The sequence below is a fragment of the Acanthopagrus latus genome, chromosome 10, assembly GCF_904848185.1.
Source record: "Acanthopagrus latus isolate v.2019 chromosome 10, fAcaLat1.1, whole genome shotgun sequence".
Classification (NCBI taxonomy): domain Eukaryota; kingdom Metazoa; phylum Chordata; class Actinopteri; order Spariformes; family Sparidae; genus Acanthopagrus; species Acanthopagrus latus.
In genome coordinates, this window is record NC_051048.1 from 3940728 (window position 1) to 3956680 (window position 15953).

The window sequence follows — 15953 nt, forward strand, 5'->3', positions numbered from 1 at the left end:
ATCAGCAGATCTCCCTGCTGCGATCCGTCAGTAGGAGTTCAACTCAAACGCGCCGACTGGTAACTGGTTAGAAATTTCACCGCACTGATATCTGACAGGCAGGAAGCCCCTGTAGCTTCTGATACACTCATCATCCACTGGATTTAGTGTCACTCGCACTTTTGGTGCCATTATTGATCGAAGTACGACAGTATGAGCTGCTGTAAGCTACGCACAGACTAATTAACTAACTAAATGATTGATAAATAAATAAATAAATACATAACCCTAGTTAGTCCGATGGTGACATCATCGCAGTGTACCGTGCACACTGGATCAATTGGCTCTTGTTAATCTACAGGAAGACACAAATGTACACAGTGTCTGTCCTGTAAGAGACAGTGTTCGTCGGTTTTCCCAGATGTAAACAGCAGCTGGCTCTGTTTGTACCTGTGAGGGAGAGAAAGTACATGACATAACAACATGTTTCTAGATGTCTCTATACTGTAACAACTTTCAGGAAAGGGAAATGTCTCACAAGACCGCCTCCTGAATTTGATTAGTGCATAAGTAGGCGGGGTTTTACCCAAGCGATGGTGATACTTCTAATTATTCTGGTGAGCTTCAAGTTTCCCTGTGTTTCACACCTCGACTCAGTTGGTTTCATCCTCTCTGTCGTCCTGTTGCTGTTACATTTTCTTCTCCTGGACGCCTGTTGAAGGTAAAATCAGCATTATAGCGTTTAAGGAGCATACTTAACATACGCAAATGTCTCTTTTCTTAAAGGGGCACTGTGTGATTTTGTATATAAGAAATTCACACTCGTTTACATTTGTAATATTAATGGGGAAACAGTAGCAAACTCAGAAATGTGTATTTATTATTTATTTTTTTCCATCAGTGAATAAAGAAGCTGTTCTCAGAGGAAAATAAGAACACTGTTAGATCATAGAGAGGTGGCAGGGTCCGCCACATATAGACAATGTAAGACAGTAATAAATGGGGCTTGTTTGTATATTTAGTTTGCTGAAGCAGAAATAGATGTGATGCAGGCATGTGATGCACTCTTTTTAAATGTACACAATCAAGTATGGCAATATTTTTGATCAAAGAACTCGAGGTGGGGCGACTATTGTGGGGCTTCACAGTATTAACACCATGATTTCTGATCAATAATTATCATGCATGAGAATACAATGAATTGGTGGGTAAAGTATTAGAACAATATATTAAGTTGAGAAAATCACATCACTGTAATGCTGCTTCAAAACATGGAAACTAATATTGTCGTGGCTAAATGCTAATTAGCTTCACTTACTTAGTTCATGATTAATATTAATAGTTGTAATTATCAGTTCAGCTAATTTATGCTCAAAGCTTTGTGATTTACTTTTGCACACTCCTGCACTTTAACTTTCATATTATTCTACGTACACTGTAGTGGTCAGTATATATTTCATATTTAGTACAATAGATGCTGATGAAGGTCATCAGTCATCCAGGTGATGGTTCTAAGAAACTGAAGGAGAGTTTGAGGATTTAAACCCTGTGTGGGTCTCAAACAGAGGTACAACTTCTTTCTGACTGATAGAATAAATTGAAGACGATCACAATCCTTCACTTTATTTGATATTTGAGAAATATGTCACAACTTCAGTTTCAGTTAGAGTCAGAAGAGTCAGAGCGAACAAGTGATGAACAACAATAATGGAGGAAACGTTCTTCACCTCACTGATCTGAAATCAGCTTTAACCTTTCCTGGTTGTAATGTGCAGTTTAAAGTGAAATGAAGTGCTGCTGTGAATGAAAGAAAAGCTGTCATCTGTTCACGCTGGTGTTAAAGATAAAGGTCAGCAGAGGGCGCTCTTCATCTCAAAGACACTGTACTGAGAGCAGTTTGTTTCTGTCTCAGTCAGCTGTGTCTTCATATTTCTGTCTTCGTTTTGATTTTGTTAACTGCCAAGTGATCGATTTGTATTATCCATTTTTCAATGACCCTTTAAATGCTGTAAAACACTTCTCATATCAGGATTGTCTAAAAGAGTCAAAACAACATCTCTCATGTAGATCTAGATGTATTTACAGTGTGTGCACATTATAACCAGATCATTAGGAGAGGCTGTGTGTTGTAACGACGTCCATCAGAGTGAAACCAGCTCTGACACTCAGAGATCTGACAGTGGAGGATGGACAGGAGTTGGTTAAGAACTTTGGACTTGTTTTTGTGACTTTCGTGACTATATTTTCATGCCTGCTCCACCTTCTTTAGACTGAAACAAACTCAACATCTATAAATCACACTGGAGGAAATGGTGCGGATGGTAGGTGTTTCAGTAACAAAACCACTGACAGAGGTTCGAAAAATTTAACCTTTAGGATTCATGTACTCAGTCAAACTTTCCATGTTAAAGATGTTCTGACCACCTTGATGCAGGGTTGCGTCACACCTCCAGGTACGGAGAACATCACTGCTTTTCACTGAAGTTGTCGACCATTGTTAGCATTTGTATTAACAGATCTGAATTTCAGGGTGATGTCAGGCTGCTGTTTTGATGTGGTGGAGTTACTATTTGGATCACAGACAGAATCTTTAACTCGATCTGGTCCTGAAAACTTTACTTCCTATTGACACGTGTTGACAGTCAGCCGAGTCAAGTCACATGAGCAGGTTGTGGTTTTAGCAGAAGAGGAAACTCGAAGCAGTCTGCTGAGTGTCACAAAATGATTCAGTGAAAATAAACAAGGATGTAAATATTTCTGAGCTGAAAGTTCAATGAGAAGTTTGATCTCACTGTTGGTGTTGTCTGAACTCTAAATATGAAGCTAACAGAAGCGAACATAATTAGTGTCGACTCACAGAAACTGGTCGTACCTGTCCTCTCGGCTGTCTTCAAGACTATGTAGACACCGACACACCCAGCCGACACCTTTGTGTTGTGCTGTCATGGTTCCATGATCCTCTTTAGAAACAAACACCTCACAAGCTTCATTAAGTTCTAAAGAAAGACATGAACGGCGCTTTATTGCATTTCAGATCTCCGTCTGATCATGAATGTATTATCTTTATACATCCTGAAAAGCTAGTCTACGTCATTACTACATATCCAGTGTATCCAACTTTTCCCTCTCGAAGAGCTGCTTGCATTTGTTGGGGACTATTTTCAGCGGTGGATTGATAAACATGTTACCTGGTGTGTATTGACAGCAGACGCTCATCATTGACGTAGTTCTTTGAGAACATTAGATCTGAATGGAACAGACTTGTTGGTAGGATGGAGTCATTGTTTGGTGTTTTTCTTGGATTTGTTGAGAAGAAAACAGAATATCGCGGACTAATCCTTTAAAATGTTTCATTTCTGATGTTGTCTTGTGTGTGTTTTTTTGTTTTTTTTTTTAAAAAGGACCATAATCAACTGGAAGTACGTATTTTTGTGGGATTTCATGTGAGACACAGTTTGACCTTGATGCAATCACAACAACAGCTCCATGACTGTGGTTGCTGCATCTCTGAAGCATCACCTGCCACATGAAACCAACAAACACACCACAGCTGTATTTTTAAGGCCATAACAAACAGGGGTGTAAATTGTTACTTTCATCACAAAACAATATTAAATCGATTCTTTGGACAACGATGTGATATTTACCAATATCACAAAGTCTGCCACGATACGATTTTGATATGATTTTTGGATCACAGACAGCTGTGATCCTGAAAACACTTGCAACTGCAAATGTAATAGGCAAGAAGCATGAGGACGACACAGGTAGACAGTCGGTCACATGAGCAGGTTGAATACATCGTTCCAGTGGAAATAACGAGGCTTTACTATAAGGATGTGAATGTTTCAGTGATGATGCCAGGAAAGATCGAACAGAGATTTTTCCGACATCCAGTTAAAGAAAAATGTCAACAATTTCAGGTTTATTCACAACTGCTAGACACAATTTCGATTCAGCGCGATACAGGGGATCGATATGAGATCATTTCAAATATATCATTTATATCAACTCTGATTTCTCAGGAATCCAAAACTGACCTGCTGACGTTACTGCTAAGTAGATAATATCCATGTATTTTTTATTTTTCTGGCTTCTTTCCATTTTCTTCTGGACACAAACTAGCACTGCTTGGAAAGGATCGCCCAGATGTGCCATGGGACTTCAAAATAAAGGCGGGTCTTCTGGATGGCAGCCACGTGCATCGATGTTTTCCACTTTGCATCAGATATCGATCTGGATCGATGTATCGTTACCCCGCTGATAACAACATGACTGCAGCTCACATTACACCTCCAACAGCCAGTCAGCTCAAGTTGTCACTAATCAATCAGAGCAGATTGAGGATGATGTTCAAATTTGTTTTCATCACTCATCACTTTTTTTTTCTTTGGTTAATCTTTAAATTGATCTCCATGACTTCAGCTTAGTGAAGCCTGGTTAGTTTGTTAGTTGTTAAGCCAACTATGGCAACAGCAAAGCCCAGTGCAGTCAAATGTTCAGACATCCGGAGCACAATGTAGCCAAGCTAACTGTATTTTTAGTTACTCATTGTATCTCTTTATATAAACTTAAATACTCGGAAGCTGCTCCGTCGTCTGGTGTTAAAGACTCTTTTATCTCGCCATCATCACATCATAACAATCCTACCTCAGATCGTCTAGATACCGTGGAGGATGTTGCGTAAGCGCGTCACCAAGCGCTCAAACAGAAGTGTATTGTGATTTGTTTGTGGAAAGGAGTCAGTGAAACCTGAAACGTGGCCACATGACATACTTAATGTCACAATCATCACAACATCATCTCAGTCATTAGTTAGTCACCTGAATCTGAGTTTCACATTTGTAGAACCACCGATGCAGGATTACAACACAGACACTGACTTAAGTTTCTGTACAGAGATTAAAAACAACAACAGAAAAAGAAGAAGACTTACATTTTTTTTAAATTAATTTGAATGTCCAGGATGACATGTATCATTGTTAGAAAATCATTTGCAACATTTTGAGAATGTTATTCACTACAGTCAACACCAGTAAAGAGATGGAGAGGGAGAGAAATCCACCAGACTCCCTTAGAAAATCGCTTGATTTTGTGCGTCATCAAGTTAAGACACTCTATAAACAAATTCGTTTAAGCCTTCTTGTAAATCCAACACATGTTACAGCCTCTTTTTAGAGGGCTTTTAGAAGATGCTTTTGTCCAGATTCATCTATTGATGGCGTTGGCTGCCATGCAAAGTGCAGTTTGGGGTTCAGTATCTTGCCCAATGGCACTTCAACATGCAGATTAGGGAAATCAAACCCGCAACCTTTCGCTGACAAGATGCTTGTTCTACCCCTGATCCACAGCTGCCCCAAACTGGAACTCAAACACAGCTCGTAGCAATGGAGTGAAATCCACCAGACTTCTTTAGAAAACAGTCGATTTTGTGTATCGTTGAATTAAGAGAGACTTTGTAAACTTTATTAATCTTGTTTTTATCGCAAATTATTGAATATTTAAACCTTCTTGTAATATTACATTCCAGAAAACATTCAGGGACTTTCATGTTGGCTGTATTTATTTGGTTGTGAAATGACCACAAGAAGAAAGTTCATCCAGAGTTTAAACACATTTAACGTCAGTTTCTTTCTTCTCTCTGGTTTGATGGTGCTCTCAGTTTGATAGATGAGGGGAATAAAGAGGAGGAGACTAGAGACACAACTCCAATTAATCTGTGTTTAGGTTCACTCCTTTATCTTTTAAACATAAATTCTATGTATCATGTCAGCACATCGGTCACAGTCAACACCAGCAAGGAGATGAAGAGGCAGAGAAATTCTCCAGACTCCCTTAAAAATGCCTAAATTTTGCGCGTCGTCGAGTTTCAGAAACCTTTTAAACTTTACTGAGCGCAGTTTCTGAATATTCTTATATATTTAAACCACCTTGTAAATTCGGCACATGTTACAGCCTCGTTTCAGTTCTTCACGGAAGTCACGCTGCTGAAGAAATGAGCTTTAAAACACATAATATTGTGACTTTAACTACGATGGTTTGGGTTGATTACAGTTCCTCTTCCGTTTTTTAATACATATTTAATGGGATTCTGTCTGTATGGATCCTCCGTGTGGATGTTTAACATTCGCCCTCAATAATGCATCAATACCATCAATCCTCCAATCATGGACCGACAGGCAGGCCCGGATTAAGGTGGGTCTGGGCCCCGGGGCAAGGAGTTTGCAAGGCCCCCCCGCCCTGAGCCCAACCACCCAAGCGCGCCCCCCCCACCCCTACAAAAGTCTCTTTCTGCTCTTCCTTCGTGCAAAATCATCTACCAACTCATCAAAGTTCAGCTGTTGCACAAACTGTGATTCAATTGCAAGAAGAGAGAGGGAGTTCAGACGATTTTGGGTCATTTTCATCCGGAGCTCATTTTTTATTCGAGCCATTCTGGAGAATGACCGTTCCCCTTCACAGTTTGTAATGGGCAGAGTCAAGAACAGTCGAAGTGCAATGTAAAGACTTGGAAAAGTGGACTGCAAATCCAAATTTACCACAGTCTTTAGCATTGTATTTGGGCATCTTCGTTCTTCTGGAATGAATGATTTGAATTGAACAAGTTCATCTGCCAGGCTCGTGGTCAGATCAGTGGGATATGCTGCAGCAAGTGCTTCGGCCCTTGAAGTGAGTTCACTGATGGACATATTATCAGGCATGAATAGAACATGAAAAAGATTGGTCATGTGTGTGTATGCAGTTAACCGATGGTCAAGACAGGACACAAGCTTGTCCTGTCTTGACCCAGAAGCCCTTTGGTTGCCATATCCCGTGGCCCAGGGGCCATCTGATTGCCGTCCCCCGTGGCCCAGGGGCCCTTTCATTGCCGTGGCCCAGGGGCCCTTTAGTTACTGTACCGTACGGCCCAGAAGCCCTTTGATTGCTGTTTCCCGTGGCCCAGGGGCCCTCTGGTTGCCATATCCCGTGGCTCAGGGGCCCTCTGATTGCCGTCCCCCGTGGCCCAGGGGCCATCTGATTGCCGTCCCCCCTCGGGTTGCTGTACCACATGACCCTGGGGCCCTCTGGTTCCTATGTCCTGTGGCCGAGGGCCCTCTGACTGCTGCCACTGCCCCCCCTCCCATTTCAGTTCACCCTTCTCTCTCGGTTCTCTCTGTACTTATGCCATATAACATAGACTAAAGAGGTACAACTAAAGAAGATCCTAAAGAATAGAGGCCTCTGATATCGCAATCGGCATCGACATCGGCATCTGCATTGTTGTTGGGCCCCCCCTGGGCCCCCTGGAGCCATGGGCCCCGGGGCGCCCGCCCCACTTGCCCGGTCGGTAATACGGCCATGCCGACAGGTGAGTCCTGGTTTCTTTTAAAAACTCTCCCACGTGTCTCCTGCTGTCGGTAGCTCTCATTTCTGTTTCCTGGATAATAAACTATCAAGGGTAGTAACTGAACTGCACCTGGTGTGACGGTTCACTTCACTGATATATGATATTAAATGTAATATAACCATGAGACGCGGTGATGTCAGGAAACCCCTGCGCTTTCTGCCAAGCTTTTAGTGTCGCTTGCGCTTTTGGTTCCATTATGACCGAAGTATCACAGTATGAGCTGCTGTAAGCTTTTCACAGACCAAATAAATAAATAGATAAATAAATAAATAAAAACTCTGGTTAGTCCGATGGTGAGATCACCGTTATGTCGTAGCTCTGACATTTTACTTTCCGAAATCACACGAGATCATTTGGGGCACGTGAATCTACAGGAAGACACAAATGTTTGTCCTGTAACAGACAGTGTTTGTCCGGTTTTCCCAGATGTTAACAACAGCTGGCTCTGTTTGTGACTAGTGAACATGATCCCATAAGAGCCATGATCCTTATAAGACCGCCTCCTGAAATTGATTAGTGCATAAGTAGGCGGGGTTTTACCCAAGCATGGTGATACTTCTAATCATTCTGATGACTTTCCCCGTGTTTCACACCTCGACTCAGTTGGTTTCATCCTCTCTGTCGTCCTGTTGCTGTTGCATTTCTTCTCCTGGACGCCTGTTGAAGGTAAAATCAGCATTATACCTGGAGTTTATGGAGTGAAGCTGCATAATTAACATGCATGAATGTCTCTTTTCTTAAAGGGGCACTGTGCAGTTTTGTATATCAGGAATTCAAGCCCATATATTTGCATACAGCATAGGTATATAGTAACAAACTCAGAAATGTATATATGTATTTTTTCCATCAGTGAATAAAGAAGCTGTTCTCAGAGGAAAATAAGAACACTGTTAGATCATAGAGAGGTGGCAGGGTCCGCCACATATAGACAATGTAAGACAGTAATAAATGGGGCTCGTTTGTATATTTAGTTTGCTGAAGCAGAAATAGATGTGATGCAAATGTCCACAGTCAGTCTGGCTTCATTTCTGTTTTTATCACCTGCTGTGTTTCTGCTTGATGTTTCAATGGTTACCTGCAACCATGGCAACAGGATTGTTATAGTGTTAGTTGGCTAAAGACTGCAAACTAATATTAAACCGGGCATTGTTAACTTGTAGTCACGGAGATCGATTAAATTAAAGACAGATCAAGGAAAATGTGATGTTGGATTCTTTAAATTTTCCTCTCATCATGTTCATTAGAAATCTGGTAGAAATACTTTAGTTTTGATTTGAGCACATAGATAGAATAACATTTTAATTGGTGAATTAGTTGAAGTATATTTGTTGAAGATTACGTCACTAAAGGTGTGGCTCCAGCTCTCTCTCAGGGGATCGTTTTAGGGGAAGGGGGTCTTTGTCTGCGAGTGAATGATAATTCCCAATGGAGTCTGATTCATCTCAACATGTCTTCCAACAGTTTTTGGGGAATCTGATGACTCACATTCATGTGATGAGTCGACATCGATCCTCTGCAGCAGCTGCAGCTTTGTCTTCAGTCTTCAGTCTGTGTTTGTTAAACCGACTCGTTTCAATGGACCCGGGGCCGAATCGCAGTTTTTCTCCGTCTTCTGTAACTCTCATCGTCCTTCTGCTGATTTTCTCCTGCCCGCCTGCTGAAGGTAAACTCTTTTTATTCTCATATTTTCTCTTAACATAACCTGTATCCTCACTCAGCAGTGTTCTGGGGACCTTATCTTCCTCTGAGAACAGCTTTTTTTAAATTCGGTTATGAAAAAGGTAGATATATCTGGGTGAATTATCTCATGAATACTGTAAATATTGAAGTCCTGAGTTTGAATTTCTTCTCCAAAACATTAAATGGAGGTACTTTCTCAGCTGAAGCTGCTCTGTCGTCTGGTACTGCACTTAAACAAAAGGTCTTTGTCTTACCATCATTAGATCAGTTACTAATTTGAAAGTCACAACGACAACAGCTCCATTCAGCAGCTTCATCATTCATGATAAGCCACAGAACAAAGAGTGCCATAGACACAGAGGAGCAGGTGTGACTGACATAATGTCTGTGTACAGAGACATGCAGGTGCCTTAGAACAAATATTATTCTCTAAAACATGTTCTGTCGATTCAAACTTGATTTTGTTTAAACAGTCAAGGTTATCGCAGTTTCTTGTTGTACGGGCTGTGATTTACATGAAGAAAAACACCTTGGTTGTAGGTTAAAGTGCTCGGTGAACGACATCGTCTCAGTCGACACACGTCACTAACACCAACATGGAGCCAACTGGGCTCAGAAAAGGTCATAAATCTGCTCATAGTGACATTTAGCTCTGTAAGTAAACTAATAAACAGGAGCAACTCTACAATGTCGCTAATGACGTATGTTCAGTCTGATATTTCATGACCATGATGACAAACTGAGACTTTACTGACTTTATGCAAAGCTTCAATTGTTAATATCAAAGTTTTCCTCCGTCTCTCAGGGAGTTTTAAGGTGATCGGGTCACCTGAGCCAATCGTCGCTGCCCCGGGTGATGACATCATCCTGCCGTGTCACGTGGAGCCTCAGATCGACGTGACGGGTCTGACGGTGGAGTGGTCCAAGCCCGACCTTCAGCCTGACCCCAACGATCGCCTGCGCCGGGTCGAGTACGTCCATCTGTATCGGGACGCCCGAGAGGACCTGGACATGAAGATCGCAGAGTACGTCCAGAGGACGGAGCTGTTCGCAGACGGCCTGACACGAGGCAACATATCGCTGAAGATCACCAACGTGACGTTTGAAGATCAAGGAAGATATAAATGTTTCATCCCGAATTTAAAGGGACATTTTAAGTATTCAATCATTTACCTTTCAGTTGGTGAGTGTTAAAATCTCATTTCTGGTCAAGATAAACTGCATTTAACTTGTGACAGATGCCAACACTAACGTTGCTAACCCAGTTATCCTAATTAAAGGTGCAATATGTAAGAATTTTAGTTGAAAACATCCAAAAAGTAACTCAAATTATCAACAGAATGTGGAAATACCACTTTTGAATGTTTTTAATCAAGTTAGCATGCTAACCAGCTAGCCCAGCTGGATACAGAAGCTCTTGTGCTAACACTATCTTGGTACTCCAAACCTTCAGCCTGGACTGCTAGCTGCACAGCTAACTTAGTTACCAATTCTTACATATTGCACCTTAGTTTCATTGTTTAGCTTAAAATGTAATTTTTCACCATTTTGTCATGTATATATGATGTCAAAAAATAATATGTATACAAGATGAATGCCTCGAATAACTTTAAAACTCGGGGGCTAATTTTGTCAACAACCTACGCAGCTGTTTCCACTACAGGAAGCTGCTGTCTGCTTTAAATATTGATATGTCTTTTTTATTTTCCAGAGTCAAAGTCGGTTACAACAGAGACGCCGCTGCAGAAACCTGCTCTGAAAGAGGAAACAGATGTCAGCGGTGAGAACATGAGCGTGTGTTTTTAATCTTATCGAAACACAACATCTTCCACTGCCAAAAGTTTTCCACTAGAGAAACACGGGTTAGCTGTGGGCAAGCAAACATAACCAAGGTAACAGGAGATTGTATTCGTTCATGATTCTGCATAGATGAGACGAACAGATGCTGTTTGCGCTGTTATCACTCATAAATGTGTTTTTCACTGTGGCAAAATATGCATGTGACGTGGGAGCATGTAACCGTTTAATGAGCCCTCAATGGAACATTTGTTCATCTACAGTATAAAAGCATATTGTTAATCTTCTGTCAGGATTTTTGACATTTAACTCCTGCTGCATTTTACAACATACAACCTTCATTCAGACATTAAAACATTCGGCTCAATAAGGACAACAACGGCTACTTTTTTAAAATATACATTTCTGTCACACTTTCTGAAATATTAAATGTTTTGTGTCAAATGTTCCCCCTTTAGAATGAATGTACAGGATTTTCAAAAAGCCCATAATTTAACAATTTTTAATGCTTTTCATCTTGATACTTCATTCAGATACTTTAATTGTAGCTGCTAACTGGTACTTACAATAATTGTGATATTAGAAAATAAAATATTGATATCATGTAAACAACAGACATGAAAATAAGTGTTCAAGTGTTTCTTTTTCTTTGTGTTCTTGCTTTGTTAAAGTAGATGACAGTAATGTGGTTGCCAACCACCATATAACAGAAAAAGACAAAGGATTTGACTGAGCCCTTCTTGTGTTGGGTCAAAATTTGTGGAGACATCACGATAATATCGTTATTTTGAATTATTTTGTCCAAGGTGATTGTCCTCTGACATCTTGACCTCCTATGTCCTGCATCTTTTCTACACTTTAGGTGTTTTTTTGAATTTCAAACAAAAAAAACAAAAATCAAAATATTCAACTTTAATTAAAGCTGAGTTAAATTGAGGAAAAAAGGGGAACGGCTAGTGGATCATAGAAAATTAAACCAAATAAAAGGCAATAAAATCTGGGATTCTGAGTGCATAAATAAGAAACATGAAACCCATTAAACCCATCCAGTTGATTAATTGCCGTCTTTTTAAAGTGATTTATTCCAGCTTTAGTCGCTCTTACAATCTCTTGTTTGTTTGGTATCCAGGTGACGATCTATCCATGAGATATGGGCTGATCACAGGTGTGTGTGTCGGCGTCTTTTTAATGATCCTGCTGGTTGTTGGAGCCATATATTTATACTGGAGACACAAGCGTCAAAAACAAGTACGTGAGAGGCTTGTTTTGTATTTTCTTAATGTTTGAGTTCTGGAAACAGAACATGCAATTTGCTTTTTGTGAGACAGTTGACTGATTCATTGTTTTCTTTTTTAACTGTCTATCCAGAACAACAAGCAACCTGTTATAGGTGCCTTGCTAGATGGCAGATGTTGACAGATGTTAGCAGAGACGAGAACACTACAAGCTTGGATCTCACCAGTTAGTGCAAGGATTCCAACCAACAACCCTCCAGCCACAGATGTCCACACTGGAGGGAGGAAGGAGGGAAAGCTTGTTGCTTCGAGCTGAAGTTGAACTTTGACCCTATTGCTTAAAAATCTTTTGGCCATGTGACGTCTGGAGACCTTTAACACAGGATTTCTTCACCTCAAACTGTATGGGAACTCTGGTCAGATGTGGACACAAAGAAGCAACTTATCTCTATTTTCATTTTCACTTGACATCTGAGATGAAGTCTTATGAATATCTTGGTTCCCTCATTTGCAGCAGACAGGGACGAATTTGCAACCTGGATAACTTTAAACTTCCTCTCTTGTTTTGCACCGGAATCTAACGCCTTGTTCTGTATTTAAAGTCAGACATTTTCTTTGTTCCTGAAAATGTTCAGTCAAGATATTTAAAAGGACAACATGGGCATAATTAAGTAAGAATGCGTTGTAGAAAGGGTTCCAGGACGATTATTAAGTGTAAAATTTGACGTTTTTTTAAAGGGAGTCTGGTGGTTTGGAGGCAGAGCTTCTATGTTAAGTTGAGACTGACAGAGACTTGTTTCAATGGACCTGGAGCTCAATCACAGCTTATCTCTGTCTCCTGTAAATGGATTTTCTGTGCACCTGTGGCCTGCTGGTGGATATCAAAAAATGCTGACTGATCAACGCTGCCACCTTCTGTTCATACCATGTACCCTTGGTGGAACAAGCTCCGTCAGGCTGTCTGGCACGCTTTCAGCCACAGACTATTTTCTCCGTCTTCCGGACCTCACTCAGCTCACCTTCTCATCTTCTGATACAAAGCATGGGGTAGAGCACCACATCGCCACCACCGGCCCACCAGCCTACGCCTGGGCTCGATGTCTCGATCTGGACAAGCTGATGGGAGCGTACCTATGTTCCCCGAACCCTGACCCTAACCCATTCCCCGGTTTGTTCATCGACCGGCAACAGTGGGAAACACAGGACCCTTTTTCCAAAAAAGGGTCCTGTGTTTCCCATCCACATACAAAGAGGGGAACATAGGGATGATTCGCAAGCTGATCATTGCCAAGGCAGACTTTGAAAACATGGTGCGTCTTGGCATCATACGCAGCTCTAACAGCTCGTGGGCTTCACCCCTCCACATCGCCCTGAAGCCCGGGGGCAGGTGGCACCCATGTGGTCACTTCTGTCACCTTGACGACGCAAGGACACCTGACCGGTATCCGGTCCGACACATAACTGGATTTTCATCCCACCCAGAACAGCTTTAACTGAAGGTAGGTCACCATGGTTACTCATATAGAAATAATGCATCATGGGAAACTGGTGCCAAACACTTGGAAACAGGAACATTACATTAAGCTGTTGGAGATCAAGTGAGATTTATTTCAGCATCTTCATTTTTAATTATCCATGTAAAATGAGTTTCTGTTCAGCAGGTTTTGGTTAATAAGTCAACACATTGCCACAGTGCCACCATGTGGTCATGTGGTGTATTTTTTGTTATGTGACCAGCAGCTGGTTGTCAGACAGATGATTACTGGTTGTTTCCTGTTTATTTGGTCACTTATTGTCTCGTTTCTACGTTTGCTGAGTTGATATAAACGTTCTTGATGTGTTGGTTTGACTCTGATGTGTTGATGCTCCTGAGATCAGATACTAACTCTGGTTTTCTGTCTTCATGCAGATGCTGAACACACAGCAGGAGGGCCGAAGAAGAAAGTGACGTCAGTCGACTGGAGCACAGCTGACATGTTTCACAGATGGATTCCCCTTGGATTTTTCTTAGTTGTTAATGTCATATGCCTCCTCGTTGTAACAAAATATATTCTGACAGGTCTCATCAACGTAATAAAGGTGTGTCTGCTCTTCATATTGTTCTGAATAATAACTATTATGTTTGTGTCACTGCTTTGTTTGAACTCACTTCTCTCTCTTTTCCATCACACAGACCACCATCAGGACAGATGTTGTAGAGATCAATAGGATTCATCGTCTGGCCAACTAACATCCACAGCTGCTCTGATGTGAACACATATAAAGACTCTGGCTGCATCACATCTTACATTCTGGGTCCAAATTAGGCCTTAAAATAATACTGCGTACTGTGTATTAATTAATTTTTATTTAACAAGAGCTGGGTGATCCAGCCTTAAAATAATATTTTAATATTGTTACACAATACATTTTTACTCTCCTCTAACACTCTCTATAAATGTACACAATCAAGTATGGCAATATTTTTGATCAAAGAACTCGAGGTGGGGCGACTATTGTGGGGCTTCACAGTATTAACACCATGATTTCTGATCAATAATCATCATGCATGAGAATACAATGAATTGGTGGGTAAAGTATAAGAACAATATATTAAGTTGAGAAAATCAGATCACTGTAATGCGGCTTCAAAACATGGAAACTAATATTGTCGTGGCTAAATGCTAATTAGCTTCACTCACTTAGTTCATGATTAATACTGATAGTTGTAAATATCAGTTCAGCTAAGTTATGCTCAAAGCTTTGTGATTTACTTTTGCACACTCCTGCACTTTAACTTGCATATTATTCTACGTACACTGTAGTGGTCAGTATATATTTCATATTTAGTACAATAGATGCTGATGAAGGTCATCAGTCATCCAGGTGATGGTTCTAAGAAACTGGAGGAGAGTTTGAGGATTTAAACCCTGTGTGGGTCTCAAACAGAGGTACAACCTTTTTCTGATTGATAGAATAAATTGAAGATGATCACAATCCTTCAATTTATTCTCACAGTATTTGAGAAATATGTCACAACTTCAGTTTGATCAATAACTGAAGTTAGAGTCAGAAGAGTCAGAGCGAACAAGTGATGAACAACAATAATGGAGGAAACGTTCTTCACCTCACTGATCTGAAATCAGCTTTAACCTTTCCTGGTTGTAATGTGCAGTTTAAAGTGAAATGAAGTGCTGCTGTGAATGAAAGAAAAGCTGTCATCTGTTCACGCTGGTGTTAAAGATAAAGGTCAGCAGAGGGCGCTCTTCATCTCAAAGACACTGTACTGAGAGCAGTTTGTTTCCGTCTCAGTCAGCTGTGTCTTCATATTTCTGTAAAACATGTTTCATATGATGATTGTATTGAAGTAATGATAAAGGCCCACGAGGACGTCATGCAATGTTTCCAAAAGAGAACCTAAAGTGGGCTGAAAGTCAGTTTGTAACTGTCTCTGAGTGTTAATAAAGTTTATTATCATGAACTTTGTGGCTGATGAACTCTTTGAGGTCTTGACATCTTCCGGGTGTCTAAAAGAGTCAAAACAACATCTCTCATGTAAATCTCTGGTTGTTTAGATGCCACACAACACAGTATGACAGCAGTCTGTGCAGCTGTCACCACACTGACAGGAGCTGGGCAAGAACTTTGACTCGTTTTTGTGATTTTCATGACTATATTTTCGTGCCTGCTCCACCTTCTTTAGACTGAAACAAACTCGACATCTATAAATCACACTGGAGGAAATGGTGCAGATGGTAGGCGTTTCAGTAACAAAACCACTGACAGAGGTTTGGAAAATGCAGCGAAAGCACTTTGGAGAAAGTTACAAGATATTTTTAGTTTCTGAAATTAAAAACATGTGACAGGAGGACATGGTGATTTTGGTTATTTGTTGA

At 40.8% G+C, this 15953-nt stretch overlaps 1 protein-coding gene across 4 annotated transcripts; it reads left to right on the forward strand.

Annotated features, from left to right (window-relative positions):
- The first annotated feature begins 546 nt into the window (after positions 1-546).
- LOC119027014 (myelin-oligodendrocyte glycoprotein-like) lies at positions 547-15516 on the forward strand. Of its 4 annotated transcripts, none has more exons than XM_037111804.1 (8): positions 547-700; positions 8828-9029; positions 9852-10229; positions 10758-10826; positions 11973-12091; positions 12212-13577; positions 13988-14157; positions 14252-15516. In XM_037111804.1, the coding sequence occupies exons 2-6, from the start codon at positions 8843-8845 to the stop codon at positions 12257-12259; spliced, it is 801 nt and encodes a 266-aa protein (XP_036967699.1). In that variant the 5' UTR covers positions 547-700; positions 8828-8842; the 3' UTR covers positions 12260-13577; positions 13988-14157; positions 14252-15516. The 4 variants fall into 4 exon arrangements, with proteins under 4 accessions (XP_036967699.1, XP_036967698.1, XP_036967701.1 ...); XM_037111803.1 differs by lacking the exon at positions 547-700 and adding an exon at positions 6128-6158; XM_037111805.1 differs by lacking the exon at positions 547-700 and adding an exon at positions 8550-8715.
- Positions 15517-15953: the final 437 nt, after the last annotated feature.